We start from the raw sequence: 23,633 nt of genomic DNA, 5'->3' as shown, positions 1-23,633 counted from the left end.
TGCATTTGAAGGAATATAAAACATATGCTTTTTATATCCCAGATACTTTCTGTTTTAGACATGTTTTACGTACAATACGTTATAATTAGAAGAAAACCCTCCATTTAAACGACGTGGAAATGTGTTCAAAGAGCATACACAAATAATATTTAACCATCTACCAGTTTATATCCTCATTTTTCTTTATCTTTCATGATTTAAATTTGGGGGAAACGTTTGTGGTTTAAGAAATATATTTGTTTCAGTAAAAGGTGAAATACTTTGCGTCTTTAGATCAACTTTTCTAGATTCTTACTAAAACTTAACTTACTTATAGTTAAGTACTAAATCATCCCAAAATAATGTCTTTACTGACTACACAAATATCTACTATAATACTATACAAATGCGTTATCTGCCTTTTTAACGCAAGTACAGCACACAATTCATAGCTAGCACACGTACGTCTGCAAGATGTCTGTTAAAGATCTCTTGATCTGGAAAGCATCTGCTGTCTACAGACATCTTTCAGATGTCAGTTTTACATACATTCTAAGTCATAAACATCTTAAAGGCATCTAATAGACCTCTATTTGACATCTAATAGGAAATGTCCTATAGACGTATTGCAGATGAGCAAACACCTTAAAAAATACATCTTGCAGATGTAAATGCAAACGTCAAATAGACGTCTCCGAGATGTACGTGTGCTATCAGGGGCTATTTCCGGTATCATACGCTTCGTTATTTTTCTGAACAAAAACAATCCATTATGCTGCTTAATATTGCAAATTGGCATTTGTCATTTTAATTATTAAACACACTGGTTTGCCCAAACAGTTTTACCATTTACTGCACTTTATGTACCGCTAATAAGATGCGCACATTCAAATAAAATAGCATTTTCATTGCAAAATATGATACACAGAGCATTTTAAGAAGAGAGCACACAGACAGGGGTTTTATTTTATATAAAAGTTCAATACAGTTTATTGAAAAATATAGCACTCGTCCCAGTGCAAGAAAATAGCTATGCACCAACCACTACATAAAATTGCTAAATACAAGTGCTAAAAATATACAATTTAAAATTTCAGAATATACAGCTCCAGTCTACGCAAATATTAGAAATAGTTGAGGTATAACTAAGAAAAACAAATAAAACAAAAAGGTCATTATCTGCAGCCTTAGGCATTTTATTTAGCAAATACTATAACTCTTACAACAAGCAAAGAACGTCAACAGGCGAAAAAGACAATACAATTAAATACTTCCTGAATGTGAATCTGTATGGGTTTGTGCGAAAAACGGTTCAAGGATTTACCTCGAAAACCTTCGAAAAGTCAAGGCAGACCAGGAGCGCTTAAAACCGGATCTGGGATTGACTCGAAACAGCACTTGAAATGCAGATCGCGGATCGGTTTTACGCGCATGACCACTGTTTGCATAACGGCAGAAGTTAGTGGAAAAATGACACTCCATTTCTAAAGCACATACAGCAGTTAAAAAGCAAATAAACGGAGAGAAAAAAAAAAAAAAAGAGGGATAATATCTATTCATTTCAGAGTGTATTAATTTATTCGCTTATCAAAACGGATAAGAAAAAACAGGATACGTTTTTTTTTTATGTAAATTACTATTAGGTTAAAATGAATAATTTTTTTAGATTAAATTTAGTTAGTTACCAATAACGGCAGTACAATAAAAGATTTAATAAAGCCAAAACGTAAAAACGTTTTTGTGTGCTAGTAAAGCTACAGCACCTTATACTTACAGATCTTAATAGCAATTGTACAAAGACTTGTCATTAATGATGAAAAACTGCTGGCGAAAATAAAAGTTGAGATAACGTGGCAACATCCTCATAGTGCATAGCTAGTTTATTTAAATTTAGTTAGCATTAACGATGGTCCAGTAAAAACATTACTGCTCCAGCACCATAAACTCATGGACATTAACATTCGTACGAAGGCTTGTTAATGTAATAAATGGAAAACCCTGCTGGGATATTAGCATTGCAAACATTGTATATAGCACCTTAAACTCATGAATGTTAACATTTGTAAGAAAGCTTGTTAATGTCGAACGATTAACGTCGCAAACATATAGTACATAGCTATTTTCTTTAAATTTAGTTAACGCTAACGATGGTACAGTAAAATTGTTACTGCTACGGCTCACGCGGATCTTAATATTCGTACGAAGGCTTATTACTGTCAAACGACAAAGAATTGTTGGAACAAACATATTAGGGCATAGCTAGTTCATCTACATTTAGTTAACGTTAACAGTGGTACAAATATCAAACGCACTGATCATAACGCAATGGGATCATTTTAACGGGATTCTAGAGCCAGTGCTTTTGGACAAATCATCGTAATGACAAATTACTGCTTCTGAAAAATTAAGAAGCATCATAAGTGCATAGATAGTTCTTAGTTCGGTAACGTTAACAATGGTAAAAACACTACTGCTACAGCACCTTAAACTCAACCCATTCTAAATAGCATTCGTACAAAAGATTGTTAACATCAAATGGCAAAAAAAAAACGTTTTGATGTGATATTAGCATTCATTAAATTCAATTAGTGCTAACGATGATACAGTAAAAATGTCAAACGCACTTATGAAGCAACGAGATCTTTTTAGCGGGATTCTAGAGCCAGTGTTTTTGTACAAATCATCGTAATGACAAATTTCTGCGAAAAATGATCAACGAACATCGTAATTGTGCATAGCTATGGTTCATTGTGCTGGTGTAGGGTACAAGAAGGCATTGATACGTCACTTGAAGCGGCTATAGCTAAAACATGACTAGAATCACTTTACTCGTAAATACGAAGATCGCAATTCGGAAGAAATAACTACAACGTACAGAAGTCAAGTGGCTAGATAGAGGCAGATCACAAAACAGGGCCAAATCAAGTAGCGATGTTCAATCAAGGCGGAGGTGTTTCCATCAATCCTACAACCTGATGCATTTGTTAAATATATTAAAAAACGAAATCCAGGTTTCGTTCGTTAAATTCTGTCGTGCCGCATCCTTGTGCCGACAGTGTCATCGTCAACACCTGCCGCTGCTGTATCCGGGGAAGAGCTGAGTGAGGATGGCTTGGAGAGGTTTGTTCACCGTCATTTGGTAGTTTTTGCCCAGGTCGTGTCGGCAGGCTGGACAGGTGTAGACCTCGGCTTTGAAAGATCGCTGAAGGCATTCCTGCAAAGAGAAGAAAATTGTGTTTGTCTTATTTGTAAACGTACAAACCATTGTAAGTGTAATGACGAAATGAAACCCTCAAGTGTTGCCATAAACCCTAAAATCAGACGTCTTATTTATTTCGCTGCTAACAAAAAAAAAAAAAGGCGACAAGTTCATCAAGCCAATTTTCACATTTTTAATTTTAATAGAAATATTTCTATTAAAAGCAATACTGTACATAAGCAGGAGGGACGAATAAATTAAATAAAATACAAAATGTTAAAATTAAATTAAAAAGTTAAATTAAAATAAAAACAATTAATTTTAAAAATTAACTGACGACGCGTGTAAAAAAAAAAAAAAAAAAAAAAAAAAAAGTCACGTTTGAAAAAAAGGGCCTGCATAAAATACATTTTCAAAAAGTATATATATTATTTAAAATACGTAATATCAAAAATGAAGATAATTTTACTAAAGCATAATTGAAAAAAAAAAAAAAAAGTATAATCAAAAAACTAAAATCAAGGAAAATTAAAATATCAATAAAAAGTATAATTAAAATAACCAACCAAAACACAAAATAATTGAAAAAGTATAATACAGCAGTTAACATTTGAAGTGGATCAAAAAAGTTGTCAAAGACAAGAATGCATTTAGGTTTTAGGACAACTTTGATGAAAGGTTTTGATCCACTTCGAATGTTGACTAGTGTATATTAGTATATAATATATATAGTATAACTTTACTAAAGCATAACAAAAACAAAAGTAAAATCAATAAGTTGCGATTAGGGTAAATTTGATTAAATCGCAAAAGGTAAAAACTTACAATTTAATTTTTACACATTTAAAAACTTTATATATTTTATACTTTATATATATAAATTTTTTTTTAATATATTTATTTATATAATATAAATAGCATAATTAAAATAAAAAGTGATTAAAACAAAAATGTATATTTAAAAAGTATAGTTATCTTAAAAAAAAAAAAAAAAAAAAAAGATCTAACAACTAAAATTGAATTAATATTCACAGGTAAATTTAATAGTGTTCTATTATCCACTCTAAAGTCCGTTGTTGCTATATAACGCAAGTGTGTCTGTGGTTTTATCTCTTACCCTGCAGACGTTGTGTTGGCATTCTGTGGTGATGGGCTGATAAACGACTTCTTGGCAGCAGATGCACAGGAAAACTTCCTCCACTTTGTTGATGAAGCGCTACAAGTGTGACACGAACACATTAAACCAACAATCATCAGAGCGGCTAAATTACAAGACAAATCAATAATAAAAAGGCACTGGTTTGAACGTACAGGTCCGAGGTTGAGAGACTCCATGGCTTCGTCCCACAGCTTCTTGTTGAGCTCGTCGTCCTTGATCAAGGCCTTCTGCTCTCTGCTCAGTTTGTACGCCTCCACTTTCATCTTCTTAGGCGTGCTTTTGGCCGGAGAGCTCTTCTCTTCCACTGCGATTGAGAAAAGCGAAGACATTACAGACAAAACCTGACTGATTTTTAGGTTCGGTCTTTATTAAGTCCGGACGTTTTCACTTACCGGTCTGGGATTTCCTCTTCCTCTTGCCCTTGGTGGGTGTTTCTTCAACGTCGTCATCTTCGTTTTTGTTCTCTTTCTCCTTTTCTTTCGCAGCTACGGCTTCCAGATAACCTTCAGGATACTGAAGCACCCGAGAATGAGGATTCACGAGCGACTCTCAAACGAAATGGGCAAAACTTGAGTGTGAAATCTGGCAGACGTTACCTGCATGGTGAGCCCCAGTTTTTAATGCGCTCTTTCCCGTCGCGGGTCCACGGCGCAGGTTCATCATCGTTACGTTTCAGCAAGTATCTCCAAACCAGGAAGCCGGACTTGCCCTTTTCTGGCCAATACTTCACCACCTAATAAACACGGCGATTAATTACTTTCTACATGCAACAGCATTAAATAAGTATAATTCAAATAAAAATGTATATTAAAAAAAAATAGTTTAATAAAGTATTACAAGCCTGGGAAGGAAGTAATGGAAATAATGAAATAAAATAAAAAAAAATAAAAAACAAACAATAAATTAAATAATTATAATTACTGACGTAAATGTGCCTGGGAACAAATAAATAAACAACAACATCATACACACTTAAGTATAGAAGTATAAAATACAAATAAAAAGTAAAAAATGTTTTTAGCTTGTTTTGTTTTTTTAAAGTAAATTGAAACGCAGTATAACTAAATTTTAAACAATACATAAATCAATAACTTTACTAATGCATAGTCAAAATAAAAACACGTCAATTTAAGTATAAGTAAATATAAACAAAGTAAAATACATATTTAAAAAGTGCAATTGAAACGGTATAATTTAAAAAAATATATATAATTTCATTAAAAATGAAAACAAATTAAACATTAAAATACATTTTTTTAAAATTAGTCTTAAATTTGTATTAATAAATTACACAAAATGACTATAACAATTATAATTGAATGCATATAAAAACTAATAACCTAATAAAAATAAATAAAAAACAACAAATACATATTGAAAGTATAATTAAATTTCAAGGTCCATCGCATTAATTCACAGAAAATTTCTGAATAAATAAGGAAAAAAAAAACACTCCCAATCATGCTCAAAGCACACGGACAAATCGCTCACCTTGTAAATGCCGTCGTAGCGGTTGCCGTCTTCGGGAGAGAACTTGCTGTGTTTGCGTCCTTTGGAGCTGCGCACGACTCTCACAGGTTTCCCAGCTTTCCAGTCTTTGGCCTCGGCGCCTTCCTTCTCGTTCACCGCCGCGTTGCAGTTCAGAGCAAGAGCCCTACAAATCACAAATCAACAATAAAATCAAGAGAACTCGTACAACATCTTGCATTTCTTCCACTTTCTGTCCACGTTTGATACCATTTCATCTTCGCAACATTGATATCTTCCAGTTTGTTACCGCGTAGCTGCTTTGAATCATGGAGTAAAGCGCAACGCAAATAAATGTAACTCCAAATAGTAAACCAAGGAAATTCAAGTGTCATTATTTAATAATGCAACAGTTCTCCGACCTGTTCATGTTGGTGAGCTTCTGATCGCAGGACTGCTCGGCTGTCCTTTGTTTCCCGAAAGGTCGCGACCCCCGGAGCCCGTGTAGGTGAACTCGTTACCGTCGTCCTGAATAAAGACAGAGTCACAGGTGAACGGAGGAAGGGAAAGAGTTCTTGAAGGACAGTCCTGGGCGAGAATCACAAACGTACCACGTCATCTTCGTAGCCTCCGGCGAGAACCAGAGAGTACGCGCCGTCGTTACTTCTGCCATGAATCCCAGCGACGTGAGGCCTGTGAACGCCGGACTCACTCACCTGAGCATCACAAACACAACAAGATCACATTCATATACAACACGTGTCCACAGTTCAGGACAGGGAGCAAAAAACAAGGTTCACAAGCATTTTGACCAATGAATTTAAATTTTCATGATTACTGGACTTTCATTTTATAAGTGTTTTTAACTAATGAATTATTAAAAAAAAAAAAAAAAAGTTAAAGATACCTTTAAGTGTTTTAAATACGAAAATGCAAATACACAAATATTATAAAAAAAAGTTACACATATAAACACTTTAATTGTAAGTAAATTGTAATCAGTTAGTTTTATACAATTAATTTTACAGCAGCGTTACAAACACTACGTAATTGTTTTAAACATCCTTAAACAAAACATTAATTGTATAATAAGTGCTAAAAGTTAATTATGACGTTTGTAATAAGTCATTTAGACAAGATAGGACTAAAAGAAACTAGCATTATTTACTAGATTTATTTCATTAAACTAACGGAAACCGTCATTTAAAAAAATATATATTTTTTTAAATAAAACTAATACTACTAACAGAAACTATAATTTAACTTTTAAAAAGTATAATTATGTATAAAGCTAATACTCTGTTAGTGTTTCCATGATTATAGAAGGCCTTTAAAAAAAATAAACTAGTATTTTTTTACTAGGTATAATTATTAAACTAATAAAAAAAAAAAATACATTTAAAAAAATAAAACTAATACTAATAATATTAACTAAACTAATAATATAAATAAAACTAATAATATTTTATAATTATTAATTAAACTAATACTTTTAGGGTTTCCGTGACTATAGAAGGCCTATAAAAAAAAAAAAAAAAAAATTAAAAAAGTAGTATTTACTATTTTCACTCATTAAACTAATAACGGAAACTGTTGATTTTTTTATACATACATACATATTCAAAATGAAACTAATACTTTCTAAGGTTTTGTGACCATAGAAGGCCTATTGAAAAAAAATTAAGATAAATAAAGATTCCCACCTGCACTCTGAACTTCCACAGCGTTCCCACTGGGACTCCAGGAACGGGGCCGTGATGGTTGGAGGGAACGATGGTGCACTGTTTAGTGCGGCCAACACACGCCATACCCTGCCAAACGAGACACCAGGCTCATAAACACTTCATCTGAACCAATCCCACACCTGTGTTCGTAATTTTGAAACGCACCTTCCCCCAGTCCCTCTGACTGGACGAGCTCGCCGACGCCATCTTGGCCTTCTTCTTGCTTTCCTTCAGCTTCTCTCCAGCCAGAACCACCTCGCTGGCGTCGTTACGGCATTCAGGACAATACCTGCGAAAAAGACATTTTGAGTGGAAACGACAATGGCTTTATTTTAAATTGCGCAGACAATTTATGCAAAGGTTTCATGAGTAATTAAATTTGTTTCACTACCTGAAGGTGAAGACTTCATATAGTGTAGTTTAATAAACACTTTACATATTCGTTCTTGCCAAAGTTTGTTGGTTCAAATCCCTTAAGAGTTCTTTATTGTGGTCTTAGACGAGCGTATTAGATAAATTATTAATTAATGACAGAACTCGTTTACCAGTCCTCGTCACAAGTATGGTTTTACGAACGATTTACATATTCCATATACAAGTGATTTAGATCTTACTGTAACTAAGACATGTAGTTGTTTTGAATCTTTAACATTAAAATATTGCATGAACAAGACAGAGTTTTTTTCTTGAAAATACAATTAAAGTATTTAGGTTTGTAGATCAATTTAAGCAACAAATTTCGTGAGAACAAAAAAAGCTGAAGCTAACAAGTTTATTTGATGTTGTCAGAAGGTTGTTGGTTCAAATCCCTCAAGAATCAATTTGTTGCTGCTTTAATTACTCATCGTTTAATACGTTCATTCAGTGACCGAGAACAAATTTACAAGTCTTTGTCGCAAGAATGGTTTTACGAACAGCTGACGAGCGATTTACATAACTTATCGCATTATAGTCCTCCACGTCCGCTGCGTTCTCAAAACTCTGGCCGTTTGATAATACCTAGAATATCAAAATCGACTGCAGGCGGCAGATCCTATTCCTATTTAGCACCCAAACTCTGGAACAGTCTACCTAACACTGTTCGGGAGGCAGACACACTCTGTCAGTTTAAATCTAGATTAAAGACCCATCTCTTTAGCCTGGCTTACACATAACACATTAATACGCTTCTATTATTCAAATCCGTTAAAGGATTGTTAGGCTGCATTAATTAGATCAACCGAACCGAACACTCCCCATAACACACGATGTACTCGTTACATCGTAAGTTGAATGGCATCTACGCTAATATTTGTCTGTTTCTTTCCTAGTCTGTTTCTCAGTCCGTATCCGATCAGATGGTGGATCAGCACCAAGAGATGATGTCTACAGCCCTGATCGTCAGCGGAGACCAGGACACCCAGATGACCCCCAGAGATATATCCCTAGATATATCAACCAAAAATAACAAAATAACCAAAATATAATAAAATACAAACTTAACAAAATTAAAATAGAAATATAAACTTTTGAACTGCGGGTTTCGTCTGGTCAGAGGAGAACTGGCCCCCCGACTGAGCCTGGTTTCTCCCAAGGTTTTGTTCTCCATTCTGTCACAGAGGGAGTTTTGGTTCCTTGCCGCTGTCGCCTCTGGCTTGCTCAGTTGGGGACACTTAATTTCTAGCGATTATCGCCGATTTGATTGCACAGATACTATTTAAACTAAACTGAGCTAGACAATGACATCTCTGAATTCAATAATGAAATGCCTTTAACTGAAAATTGAGTGTTTAATCTTATCATTATACATTACTGACACTCTATCCTCCAATTTGATACTGTTAAGTGCTTTGACACAATCTGTATTGTTAAAGCGCTATATAAATAAAGGTGACTTGACTTGACAAATTCAACAACTTACAAATGATATTGGAGTTTAGTGTAACAAATCTATGTGACTGTTTTAAATATCTTTAAAACTGTATGATCAACATTAGATAACTACGAAGAGTTTCTTCATTATACTATTGAAATTTTCAAGTATGTAAATAAACTTCGAGACTAACATTGTGAACACGAAAACAGAGCTAAATCTAACAATAAGGCTGGGCGATTCTTCCGATTTTATCGATTCATTTGAATTTAATGTTTTGGCACGATTTTTTTTTTTTTTGAGAAATCAAGGAATCGTGAGCGCAACAGTTAAACGTATCCATGTTTACATAGAAAAAACACTGGAAAAGCAGCGCAATCGAATAAAAAAACACCTGTAAAGAACTACTAGCCTACTGTATGTCTGATATTTCACGTTTGCATCATGGTGACCGGCTGAAAGCTGCTGTTGTTTTTATAGAACATTTAGTTATACTTTCAGTCATTTTGAATTACCTTGACTTTTGAGAATTTTTAAAGCACTTTCCTCGTATTATTTCTGAACATATGTGACCCTGCCTGTGAAAACCAGGCTAAAGTCTAAAAATCTAATCCTGAGATAACGAGCCTCAAAGTTTGATTTCACCTATTAATTTCATTATCATTTACATTTTTAACATGGTCTTATTAAGTCAGTGTTAAAGATATGAAGTTTGTTTTTTCACAGAATGTTCTGTACATTATGTAGAATGACTTTATGTAGAAAACAGTAAAAAATTACTTTAGCTGGGTTTTCACAGGCAGGGTCACATATGTATAAGACAAGTTTGTACAAGAGGTATTTGTAGTTCATGTAGGGCTGGGCGATATGAGCAAATTCATATCTCTGTATTTTTTGGCTGATTTGCAGTATCTCTCGGTATTTTGTATGTGGATTAAACAAATAAAGTGAATGTAAGCATGTAGGCTTATGTTATGTGCAAAAAAGGGTTAAAATCACATTACATTCTAACATTGCAATCTAAAATCAAAAATAATGCTTTTAAAGCAGAAGTTAAATTTACTAAACTAAAAATGAAAACAACAATAAAAAAAGCACAGACTAAAGCCCTATTCAGACGGGATTAGTTTTACAAGGGTAGATGGAGTAATGTCATTTTTACCTCAGGAAGTCTGTAATATCAATGGCCAATTTGCACGGGATAAGAAATCTCTGTAAAACTACTTGAAATGTTGTTCAGGTCGGGTCAAACGATTAATTTAATTAAATTCTGTTGGTAATAGGCACTTCCCTAAAGCCAAAAGAAGTTTTGTGGCTTTCAGCCTTCTTTTTGATCTGAATGGTGTGTGGAAAACTACTTTTAAACAGAAAATGGCGAAATATTTACGTACATATTTACAGCTGGTCTAGTCGGACGGGATTAGCATTACCGGATGTAATTTCTCCGGACCTTTTTACAGAAGGTTAAAACTCACCGTAATCTTTACTGACTTTTTCTGTAATGATTTCTGAGATGGTACATTCGGACGGGACTGAAATCACTGAGAAGCTCTGATAATTACTTTTACCTCACCTCTCCATGTAAAACTAATCCCGTCCGAATAGGGATTATTCGAGTAAAAAGGCTATTTTGATTACCCCATTATACTTTACAGGTAGTGCTATCATACAAATACACTTGTAGGTTTAAAATTCTACATGTCACATTAACTACAAATATTTCATCAAAACGTATATTTTAGTCAGAGTTATTTTGCTCCTATTTCATTGCGCTCTGTCTGTGAAGTTTAGCGGAGAATCGCAAAGCAAAAGCTCACGCACTTATTTCCATGGCTTTCTAACATTTACAGATGGAGAATATACCTGTTAAATGAGAGTTATGCATTAAGGAAAACAGCACGTCTCAAACACGCGAGTAGCATCTTCTGCGAAGATATTTAACAAGTGATCTGTTTAACATTTACATCATGTTGACAACTTCATGTGTGATGCACTGGAGTCTTAAAGAAAAAAAAAGTTACTCGAATCATGTTGTAGTTACGTTTAAATTGACTAGTTAAAAATCATTAAAAAAAATAAATAAAATCAGTCAAACGCTCTGGAGTAAAAAAATAAATAAATTTTTTGCCATATCGCCAAGTTTTTTTGATGTCGCTAGAAGGTTGTTGGTTCAAGTCCCTTAAGAGTTGATTTATTTATAAGTATTAGATAAACTCATTCACCAGTCCTCGTCCTCAGGGATGGTGGTGAGCGGCGGGTTCAGGCAGTAGGTGTGAAACGCCATGTCGCACTCGTCGCACAGCAGCTGTTTGTCAGGATCCTGCTTCACGCCACAAACGTGACAGTTGCACATGCGGCAGTTCTTCTTCGGGTCGTCTTTGCAGACCTTGCACTCGGGTCCGTTTGACCCTAAATCGACAGAAACGAGGAACCTTATAGTTTGCGCTTAACATATTGAGACAGAATGCTGCAAAACCGAAATGTAGGTTTGATACGATACTAAAAAGTCAGACTCACTCTTGAGAGGGCTGTCAGAAGAGGCCCCTGGACCCTCTGAACTTCCTGGCTCTTCGATCTTGTAGATTTCGGTTACAAACTTGATGCGACAGTCGTTGAGAGAATCGCCAGCGTCTCTGTAGAAAGTGCGGACAAACATTGTGAGCGAAACAAAGATGACGACCAGCAAGACATTTACAGTGGAACCAAAGCAATTTTAAATATCTAATTTGCTCGGCAACTGGTTTCACAAGCAATTAGAGCTCATTTTTCCTGATGAAGATGACAACTTTACAATTATTGCAGTTTCCCCGGAAACGCTGTACACAAAGCAGCTCCGCGCTCATAAACACTGCTTTATCAGGAATTATAGGTAAAGTGAAATTAAAATGCCAGCGACACGTTTCTGAGGACAGTCGGTTCCCTTCAGATACAGTCACATAAAGACATCTGCGCCACGTTTTGAAACGTGCAGTGCTCATATTTATTCAATGACGACATTGCCTTTTGAAGTTTAATCCAGCCGTATCGCGACTCTTGTCTTTCCATCCCCAACTGTAAGACCTCTTGAAATTATAATTAAGATTTAATTATACATTAAGTTTGATACAACTCACTTTAAGAGTTTATAAGGACCCGCGGGAGATCTGTATTTAAGGAGCCCGTCGGGCGGTGATACATTTTGGTAGCCCGACTGGAAAACACAATAGCCCCAGGACGTCGGGCTAGCGATTTTGCGAGGCCTGAAATATGATAGTTTGCTTAAGAATGGTTTCATGAGCAATACTGTGCAACACTGCGTAAAAAGTAGTATTAAATTTTAGACGTTCCAACATAATCATTTTACGAACACTGAGGGATTTACACCAATTCAATTTACCAATGAATTTAAGAGTCGTGTAATAAATGCTACAGTTGTTTTAAAATATATGTAAATGTGAATTTAATTGTATAATAAAACAATACAGCCTTTGACTTTCATAGTATTTTTTTTCCATATTATGGAAGTCAATGGCTGCCGTCAACAGTTGGATTACCAACATTCTTCAAAATATTTTGTGTGTTCAACAGAAGGATGAAACTCATTTCAAACAAGTGAAAGGATGGGTAAAGGAGAGAATAAATTTTTTGGGTGAACTATTCTGTCATTAATTATTCACCCTCATGTCATTCCAAACCGAAGACCTTTGTTCATCTTCAGAACACAAACTAAGATATTTTGATGAAATCTGAGAGCTTTCTGACCCTCCATAGACAGCAAGGATCCTACGATCAAGGCTCAGAAACGCAGCAAGGAGATCATTACCCCTGATGTCACATGGATTATTTTACTGATCTCCTTGCTATGTTTCTGGACCTTGATCGTGTCAGGATCCTTGCTGTCTATGGAAGGGTCAGAGAGCTCTCAGATTTCATCAAAAATATCTTAATTTGTGTTTCGAAGATGAATGAAGGTCTTAAGCCCCATTCACACCAAGAATGATAACTATAAAAAATTAGAGAAAAAATTAGAGCTTTTGAGAGCAGGATGGATTCTGATTGGACGTCAATATTTGTATCATTCATCAGCTGGAAAAAAATCGTTCTGGAAGTGATTCCAACAATATCGTTTCTCTGTGCTTTTATCGTTATAGTTGTGGTGTGGACTCTGCTATTCTTTAATATTGAGAACAATTTTTAGAACTATATCTTTATAGTTATCGTGCTTGGTGTGAACGGGCCTTTGCAGGTTTGGAACGACACGAGGGCGAGTAATGACAGAATTTTCATTTTTGGGTGAACTATTCCTTTAAAAACATCATCCTACCCGAGCAGGATCTTGCCGTAAACCTCGCGCTGGGTGCGTGTTTCCCTCTTCCTCTGGATCTCCGCGTCGTACCAGTAGCCGCGCTCCTTGGGCTCGTCTGGGTTGTAGTTCACCATCACGATCATGCCCTGCTCCAGCTGGTGCCACTGGTAGACGGTGCGCGCCCGCGGACGGATGTCTTTCCCGCGCAGCTGCACCACGCCGTTCTCAGGGTAACTGCACAGAGCACACGCGCTCCATTAGCATTCAACAGCACGGGACTTTTAAACAGACTGTCTTTGATAAACGGTTTAAGACACAGATGAAAGGAAAGACTGAAACTTGGAGATGTTAACAGGTGCATGAGGCACTCGCGATGAATCCAGGTGTTCATGCTGAAACCGGTTTGAATTTGGAGGGAAAAAAACTATTTTGTAGATCATTTGAGCCTGTTTGGAAAAGATAAAGATGAATGTTATTCACCTTGCAGTTTTACTCAAAGTCTGTCCTTCGAGTCAACCTTATAATTGCGTCATAAAAACATGTGACTGAAAATGACTTGCGATTCAGGAAGTGAATCAGTGGTTAACTTTGATTCAAAGTGAAAATTCATGAATCTTTTGAATTGTTCATGACTCACTGATTTTTAAGATTTTAGCACACAAACAAACAAAGGGCATATTTCAGTTATAAAGTCCATTTTTCCTACGGAAAGGGATTCTCTCAATGCTGATGGTGTAAATTGCATGGTTTCAAACCAAACTCAAGAATCATTTGTTCAGTATACTGAATCAGACTACAGCGGTTACATTGTATATTAGTTTTGTGTTAGGCTCGCAAGGACTCATAAAGACGTTTCATACCATTGTTTTGTTGTAAACAATATGCGTGTCATTCCATTCAGACGGCAAACTCATATTCACAACTAAGGTCAAATATGATTTTTTTGCACTGGAGCAGAAGATTCACAATCAGGATCAGTGTGATGTGAGATCATTTACTCACTCTTCATATTTGACATGGTAAATGATCTCCTCTTCCCCATCAGAGCCTCCATCTTCACTCAAAGACTTTGTCGTTTTCGTCACGTTGACAATCTGCGCCTCAAACCAAGCACCCATGTTCAAGTCTCGAGCGTCCACAAACTCATTGATCTAAAAAAATGTTTTTAAATTTAAAAAAGTTACATTTACTATCAGATAGGGGAAAAAAGAAAGAAAAGCAAGACATTTGTAGTGGAATTGATATGATGCAAAATAAATGACAATATTTACTCAAATTTGACAATTTCGAAATTTTTGAGCCTAACGTAGTAAAAAAAAATAAAAAATACTGAAAAATTGGTTGTGTTTCTCTTTTGAAAATCACTTTTGATAAACGTGTCTGCTACATGTACTGTATAATTGTAAATATAACAACTTTTTAACTGTATAATAAAAACTTCAATTAATATTGAAATATCAACTTCAATATTGAATTTTGTTCATTATACAAAGTGTTTTTTTTACACTGGGATCTAAACTTTTTTTTTTTTTTTACTTGTATAAATATCGTACATTTATAGATCACAAACATACATTTTAACTATTAGAAAAAAACTACACTTAACTTTGTTCATTATACTATTAAAATTATTACGTTTGTAGATCATGTAAAAAAAAAAAAAAAAAGAAACTTAGCCAGCAAAACGTCAAAACAAAAACGGCCAACATGACGTTTATAGTGGAATCAACAATTTATCATATTCAACAGTTTCATGACCAATTAACGCAAATGTAACAATGCGACAACTTACAAAGTGATTTTTCAAACATTACATATTAGTTCTTGCAAAAGAATAGTTTTACGAACGCTTTGCCAATTTACGCAAATTTGACAATTTAGAAAGACTTAAGTTTGACAAATTATAATTTAAATAAGTATGTTTAAAGACAATAAATAATTTCAATATACTAGAGACAAACTTGACGCCAACGAGACATTTATAGTGGAATTTTAATTTGATTTGTCATGACAATTTACGTAAGAAGGATTTCATGAGTTTCTAATAAGGTTTAATCTCAGTTCCTCACCTTGTAAAAGCCAAAGCCAGGGTCGATGAGATCCGGCGTGTCAGTCTGGCCCGAGGTCCCGGCACTCTGGCCGTCGCTCTCACCGTGTGTGGAGCTCTTATCGGACTCGCTCTGGGCCGATCCGCAGCCAGAGTCTGAGTCGGACAGCTCGGCCTCTTTGTCCTTCGGCAGCGGCGTGGACGGGAGCTTCTGACGCACCAGTAGTTGCACAATGTCGTTTAATCCAACATTATAGTCGAAGAGTGTGTGGCCGTCTTCCATCTATGATGCCCAAAGAAGACATTAAGTGTTAAAGGATAAGTTCATTACCAGAATAAATTCCTGATAATTTACTCCCCCCATATCAAAGATGTCAATTTCTAAGTTTTTTTTTTTGAGGAAAACATTCCAGGATTTTTTCCCATATAGTGGACTTCAATGGAGGCCAACGATTTGAAAGTCCAAAATGCAGTTACAACGCAGCTTCAAAGAGCTCTACAACCGTGGTATAAGGGTCTAATCTAGCCAAATGATTGGATATTTTCTTAAAAATATATTTTATTTATACACTTTTTAACCACAAATGCTCGGCGAGCTTTAGTTGTGCGATGCACATCTTTAAGGCCCATTCACACCAAGCACGATAACTATAAAAGATAACGATAAAGATATAGTTCTAAAAATCGTTGTCAATATTAAAGAACAGCAGAGTCCACACCACGACTATAGCGATAAAGGCATAGAGAAACGATATCGCTGGAATCATTTTCAGAACGATTTTTTTCCAGCTGATGAACGATACAAACATTGACATCCAATCGGAATCCATCCTGCTGTAAGGAGCTCATGAATTTAAAGCAGCAGACACACGTGCGCTTAGAATAAACAGACAATATCGTTCGCCGTGTGGATGCTAATATCGTTATCTTTATAGTTATCATTCTTTGTGTGAACAGGGCTTTACAACACGCAAAAAATTAAATAATAAAATGCATGACCTTTCCAACAGGATTACATAATGTGAAAACATGCATCGCGGAGCTAGAGCAAGTTGAGCAAAGTGGATATATATATATATTTTTTTTTTCAGAAAATAACCAATCGTTTCTCTAGATTAGACCCTTATTCCTCAGCTGGGATCGTGTAGAGCAGTGGTCTCAAACTCAATTCCTGGAGGGCCACAGCTCGGCAGAGTTTAGCTCCGACTTACACCTGCTTGGAGATTTCTAGTGATCCTGAAGACCTTGATGAGCTGGATCAGGTGTGTTTGATTAGGACTGGCGCTAAACTGTGCAGAGCCGTGGCCCTCCAGGAATTGAGTCTGAGACCAATGGCATAGAGCCCTTTGAAGCTGCAATTTGGACTTTCAGATCTTTGGCCACCATCGAAGTTCACTATATGGACAAAAATCCTGGAATGTTTTCCTCAAACTTAAGTTCTTTGCAACTGAAGACAGACATGAACATCTTGGATGGGGGTGAGTAAATTATCAGGAATTTTTTATTCTGTATTTAAAACAACAATACACTAAATAATGCTTAATTTTTTAACTACCCAATCCATTTCTAACATATAAAACCAATCCCTGTCCACTTTATGGAAGTAAAACAACTCATAAGTGCCACAAGTCACCTGTTTGCCCCTGTAAAAGAGTCGTTGCCTCTCAGGTTCAACGCTGAAGAGCTCTGTGATCTTCACACGCAGCTCGTCCACCTTGGTGAGCTTGGACAGGGAGTCGACCCTATGGGTCTCCTTGCCATCCATAGTGCGCACCTGGATCCACATGGCGGCAAACCTGGAACGAGCGACGTCAGCAAGTGAGATTGTTTCCCGCCTTGCTTTTTATAGTTCAGTCTATGGCTCCGAGCCAAGAGCTTCAAACGAGCAGGAAAAAGGTGTTCGTTTCACAGTGACGTGAGTGACACGGGCAGCTTTTTCCTCGTTCGTCTCCTCCGGCGCTTTTAGGGTTGATACTCCAAGAAGCTGCTTTAAAGCGATCTGTTTTTTTTACAACTTTATGTAGAGTTACATTACCTTTACAAAAAAGCTGTTAGCACAATTTTTTTGTTTGTTTGTTTTATTTGACAAAATGTAAAACATAATACAAAAAAGTCCAAAAAGACTAATTCATACACATTTCAAAAGTGTCGAGGATAAAATACACAAATGGCTTATTTCCATTGTGGTACAGTGATGCTAACGAATGGAAAATCCCAAGGTACTTTGATTTCTAAGCATTTCCACACCATTTGACCAATATTTTTTATTAGTTTTCCAGTTTACGATCAATTCATAGGTTTTCAATGTATGACCAAACATGGCGTATGCATTTATCATTGTACTAAATGATTACAATTTTTATATAAAATATTACAAGGGCACACCAAACAGTACTAACACAAGACTTTACCAAGGTACATGCCTAAAAAAATATGTGACTTTACCATGGTACATGCTCAAGAAATGCAGTTTTACCATGGTATATGCCCTAAAAAATATGGTTTTACATGGCTCATGCCCAAAAAACATGGTATTAGCCAAGTACATGCCAAAAAAACATGGTATTACTATGGTAAATGCACAAAAACACGGCTTTACCATGGTGCATGCCCAAAAAACATGGTATTAACAAGGTGCGGGCCTAAAAAACATGGTGTGCCCAAAAAAACCCATAGGAGCACCAACGATACATGCCTAAAAAACCATGGTATTACCACGCTACCCGTCTAGATCCATTTTCAAATTGGCGTGAGAGCTTATTCTCCATTCCTAGGGGTGAAATAGTGTATAATAGCATAAAAAGGGCCTTGTTGATATCTCAGCTCTCCAAACCACGCCTGTTATTGGCGGAAATAGACGTAAAAGCCCCCTAACGTCACTCAATGGTAGTGCATTGGGTGAAATAACATAAGTCTTTATGTTGTCGAGTTTATACCAACAACAGGAAGCTGGAATGAGGCCTGAACTTCATATATGAGTCTATTTGGGGTTTATTTGTAGAACTCAATCAGTTTAAACCGGAATTAACGCAAATCGCGTTCATTTAATTAAGGGGTTGTGCACTGGTCATGATGTGGGTGGTCTAGTCTCAAAAACAGACGCTTAAATGTCAAATATATCTGAAAATGAAAACTAATTAAGTCAAATAGCTAAATATTTATCACTTTAATTACGTCAAATCAGTGTATGTAAGGCTAACCCATTCATACTCCAGTTGCACCTTCACAAACACTTTCCTGTCTCTCATGGGCTTGTTTTGAACTGTTGTGCACAAATATGCGTATTTATTTCAGCCTGCAAGACACTGATAACACAAACTTTAGCTGATTTAATAGCAAAAATCGTATTTAACCTCACAATTAGACTTCGTTTAAGGGCATGGGGCTGATATAAAATAAATTCAAAGACAAAGACAGAAAGTGAAAGAAAGAAATATTTGAAAAGCGCAAAATATGACGTAACTATTAACATGCACAAGATAAAAATGCAAATTTATTAATATTTACACAGTAAAATAAGGCGCGTACTCATGGTTTTACAGACAATACCTTTAAAGATCAACCGAATCTTATTTTAAAAACGGCTCTTTACCTGTCAGCTTCCACTTCAGAACAGAAGACGTGATTTTAATTCAATTAAAGCGCTAAAAGTGTGAAAATGTTGCACTTTTGTTACAGTTCAATCCTGCCGCGAAACGCACTGGAACTGGGGCTCGAATCAATAAAAGTGTTCAACAACGTGTTTCCCCTCCTGCCGCGGGCACGGCGCATCGCTGATTGGCGGAGCGGAGTTCTGAGCCTCTCGCTGATTGGTCGAGCCGCGCGTCACTCACGAGCGTTGCCGGAGCTTAGGCTCAGCGCGCGAAACCCTGCTCTCGTTATCGCACATGCTTGGCTCCTTGGATCTTCTGTAATCTCGCGAAGTTTGGAGGTGTATTATATAATAAAAGCACACGTTAAAGGATTCGCTTATTTTTAATTAAAATATAATTAGCATGTTTTTTGGTTTTTTTTACATTTACGAATAAAAAAAACAACTATATTTATCGAACGTTAGGTGACTCAATGCGTAAACAACGAATTTATTTAATTAATGATATATGCGTTGCTCTTAATATTGAATCTTAATGTTAAATATTTTTCAGAATTAAAAATATATATATATATATATATATATATATATATATATATAAATTTGTTTCAAAATGGACATTAAAATCACACGTGAAAAATCCACTGTTATTTTCTTTTGATAATATATTATCAATATATATATATATATATATATATATATATATATATATATATATATATATATATATATATATATATATATATTAGCAAAATATAGCCCAAATTCCAGTAACATAATGGGATATATACAGTATAAAAGCCTACAGGTGTCAAATTTAAATAAATTAAAAATTAAAACAACGGTCAAGTAAACAACAAGACCTATTTGTTTTAAAATTGATGCTAAATAACGTAAAGAAAAGTTCACTAGATCAACAGGTAGTTTTATTCAAGACTATTAATGTAACTTTTCCCAGTCAATTTTACTGCCATCTTCTGGTCATCTGAAACTACGAAGTCCTAGAAGTGTTTACCTTCTTCCGCATTGCCAGAGAAAGCGAAAAGACAAACATTCAGTCTTGTAAACATCCATGTGTCACTTACTGTTATAGATATAAAACAACCGGTACCATAAGCCTCTTTATGTTTGATAATCAGTCCTTTTCTACAGGTTCGCCGTTTCTTCTGTGAAAGTCTGTTTCTGTTCCCCAGTTCCTGCTTCTGGATGAATGCAGAACTATTACAAAGGTAAGACACGGTCTTTTGTGTTTCTTTATCATATTTATCAAATACATTGAGTGATGTAGTATTCACCTATTATTAATTATAACTGTCGTTTAGACTATGCTATTTGAAGAAAGCAGCTGATAAATCGTTAAACACTCATTTGGGATTATTTTCAAGTCTTGATATTATATATTATCCATACGCCATTTTTAATATCCCTTATCAATGAAGCCAGCTCACAGAGAGCGTTTTCAGAACTTTGACTAACGTTCTAGGAATGTTCTCTGATGGTTATCAACGGAAGTTCTTCTTGTGAGGTTAATAGAATGTTATCTGGTAATTATGTTCTCAAAATGGAAGCACAGAAATTTTATTGATGCATTGTTCATGGAATGATGTAAACTGAATGGTTTCTGATATTTTTTAATGTTACTACTCGTTTAAACGTTCAGAGGACATTCAGACATAATGTTTTATCTTGTTAGCAAAACGTTATATTTTGTTAGCTTGGGAAATATATCACAATTAATATTGAAATAGACTTCACTTTGTCTTTCAGCATTCAGGAGCTCAAGTGACTTCAGATTGAATGGAATGGCTTGAACATGTCATATGAGAGCACATATTCACGTATGATTGCCCGTATTTGCGTAAACAATGGCAGACAGTGGAGCAGAGCTCGTGAATCAAGGATTCGCGAATCTCGCCAAGGTATTTGAGATAATTTCCCAGGCTGGTCAGGATCGATGGGTCAGCCTGACGTTCAGAATAGTCCACACATGGGCAGAGGAAATGGTGAATGCCATGTGCTTGATTCTCCTGAAGAGGATTGGAGAGGCGCACACTAAACTAACGGCTAACAGTGACAGCAGCGTTGGAAAATACTTAGCCGAAATGGTCAAAATGCACGGAGAACGTGTGAACAGTAGCCACTTTGGTGGTTTTAACTCAACAGACACCAATGCATTATTGGATATCGCAAGAATTTTTGCCGTTTTGGTGCAGGAGAGATTGTGCGATAAATCGCTACGCGATCAAGCGTACCGCAAAGCTCTTGCGTCGAGCAGAATGGCTGGTTTGCTATCTTTAGACGTCGAGGAGGAAGTAAAGCAAGTCTGCGGGCCTGACGTTATCAATGAATCCAATGCCGAACTTCCTACCGAAATGTACAATTTGACGTCGCTATGTCGAAGCAATGGCCCTCCATCATCTCAGCAATCAAACTTGGATTACAGTATCCAAATTAGCTCGCCAACTACTACAGAATCCAATATGGAAGAATCAAAGCCGATGAGTCTACGAACACCAACAGATGGTGAAAGTACAACCAATCAAGACCGACTACAACATATTTGCGCAAAGAACCAGCTTCCGACAGTGGAAGTCAATGACGCGACAAAGTCGAAGCAGTGTCTAGACCGCAATGGAAGCTCCCAACTTGTGACATCCAAAAACACGAATCTCAATTTTGCGTCCGCCCCAAACGACGGTGAGAAACTTCGAGCTCAACCGCTAAACGCTAACGATCACAAACCGACAACTCAACCTAACAGTTTTAGCTCTCCAGAACCAAGTCAAAGCGACGTAGAAGAAATGTTTTACGACTTTGTGATCCTACACGAAGCTGAAGACGCAGACGAGGCGCAAAGACTCAAGGACAAACTTGAGCGTATAACTTCTGGAGTTGGTGCGACATTTTCCGACGACTTCGCGCAACCAGGATGGTCAACTTTGCGATGTATGGAGGACGCCATCGAGAATTCAGCGTTCACGCTGCTGCTGCTCACCCAGAACTTCAACTCCAACCTCGGCGCGACTAGCGCCGATTCTGCAATCGTGAATTCGCTGGAAAACCACCACAAAATGAACTCCGTAATTCCGCTGCTACCTCGCAAGAACTGTTTGTTGCGCAAAAGTTTTCCGTTAGTGCTTCAGACGAAGGTCCCTCTCGATGAAAGCAGCAGAATGTTCGAACGCAACGCCCGAAAGGCCATTGCACCAGAAAAAGTAGCAACTCAAAAGAAGATTTGGAATATCAAACAGCATCGTAAGAAACTAGTCGAGGAACAGAAGAGAATACAAGAGGAGAACGCCGTAAAAGTGGAGCTGCAACGAGAGATGGAAAAATTAACGCGACTGAGACTAGGAAGCGAAATGCAGCAAAATAACATGTTTTATCCGCAATCTGCACCAATGCATCCACCTCCGTCGCATGGAGCGATGCATCCGCAACACGCCGCATGGCAGCAGCAACAACCGTCGTGCATCCACATCGAGAACGCACAAAACGTTATGATCGGAGGTCACTCAACGATGAATATTGACCATGCTAAAAACTCGGCCGATGAGTTTGATTTTTAAACCTGGTGTTTTAAGTGTGTTTTCACTAAAATAGGTGTTGTGAGAAATCACACGTGATTCTGGGAAAGAACTCTTAATTTAGCCAATCAGAACACTCTCTGCCTGTCAATCTTTTTAAACGCTCATGTTAGTTGACATCTGGTTGGCTGATGTGTTTTTGGGGGCGGGGTTGGGTGAAGGCCTGATCAACTACAGCTACCAACTTAAAAAGAAAAGAAAAAACAAGACATAGTGTTTTATATCATTGTATTAATTCAACGTTAGGGCTGTCTGTAAGTTTTATGGTGGTTTATAGTTCTCAATTAATTTAATTTTTTTGGTACTTTGAGTAAGCTTAACTTCCATGTTCAACATAATTCATATGTTCACTATAATTAAGGTTTGCTTTAAAAATTAAGTTGATACAGAAATGAAAAACGTCAACTGAAAGCAAAATGTCTATTGTGTTAATGTAAGGAAAAAGGTTGTATAAAATAATAAAATCATTGCCATATGACAGCAAGGAATATATTTACATTTTTGTATTGTTAGTTTTCTTATGACAAAACAATGATAAATTATTCTGTATTACTGTGCTTGAGGGGAAATATTTGAATAAAAATAAGCTTAATGGATGTCTTTCTTTCTTTCTTTCTATAATTATACAATTAATAATAATTATAATATATATATATATATATATATATATATATATATATGCGTGTGAGTGAGTGAGAGTGTATGTATGTGTGTATATATATATATATATAGAGATATAGAT

General features: G+C 36.1%; 2 protein-coding genes across 5 annotated transcripts; one reads left to right on the top strand and one right to left on the bottom strand.

The window, feature by feature from the left end:
• Positions 1-1,151: 1,151 nt before the first annotated feature.
• On the bottom strand, positions 1,152-17,498 carry uhrf1 (ubiquitin-like with PHD and ring finger domains 1). The gene is given in 18 exon segments (XM_058760498.1): positions 1,152-3,193; positions 4,296-4,394; positions 4,490-4,641; positions 4,730-4,850; positions 4,934-4,956; positions 4,959-5,070; positions 5,829-5,991; positions 6,227-6,275; positions 6,278-6,332; positions 6,416-6,520; positions 7,508-7,615; positions 7,694-7,817; positions 11,603-11,789; positions 11,898-12,013; positions 13,684-13,899; positions 14,668-14,816; positions 15,735-15,995; positions 17,346-17,498. Coding segments are annotated over 18 exon segments (2,343 nt in total). The 3' UTR covers positions 1,152-3,043.
• ticam1 (TIR domain containing adaptor molecule 1) lies at positions 17,399-23,481 on the top strand. 4 transcript variants are annotated; one of them, XM_058760501.1, is made up of 3 exons: positions 17,399-17,530; positions 20,457-20,533; positions 21,072-23,481. In XM_058760501.1, exon 3 carries the CDS (start codon positions 21,170-21,172, stop codon positions 22,871-22,873), a length of 1,704 nt encoding a protein of 567 aa, XP_058616484.1. In that variant the 5' UTR covers positions 17,399-17,530; positions 20,457-20,533; positions 21,072-21,169; the 3' UTR covers positions 22,874-23,481. The 4 variants fall into 4 exon arrangements, with proteins under 4 accessions (XP_058616484.1, XP_058616482.1, XP_058616483.1 ...); XM_058760500.1 differs by lacking the exon at positions 17,399-17,530 and adding an exon at positions 20,295-20,366; XM_058760499.1 differs by lacking the exon at positions 17,399-17,530 and having other exon boundaries at positions 20,288-20,533.
• Positions 23,482-23,633: the final 152 nt, after the last annotated feature.

Source organism: Onychostoma macrolepis, chromosome 22 (genome assembly GCF_012432095.1).
Source record: "Onychostoma macrolepis isolate SWU-2019 chromosome 22, ASM1243209v1, whole genome shotgun sequence".
NCBI classification, from domain to species: Eukaryota; Metazoa; Chordata; class Actinopteri; order Cypriniformes; family Cyprinidae; genus Onychostoma; species Onychostoma macrolepis.
Note: the sequence above shows the minus strand (reverse complement) of the source record. Positions and strands in the feature narration are given on the sequence as shown.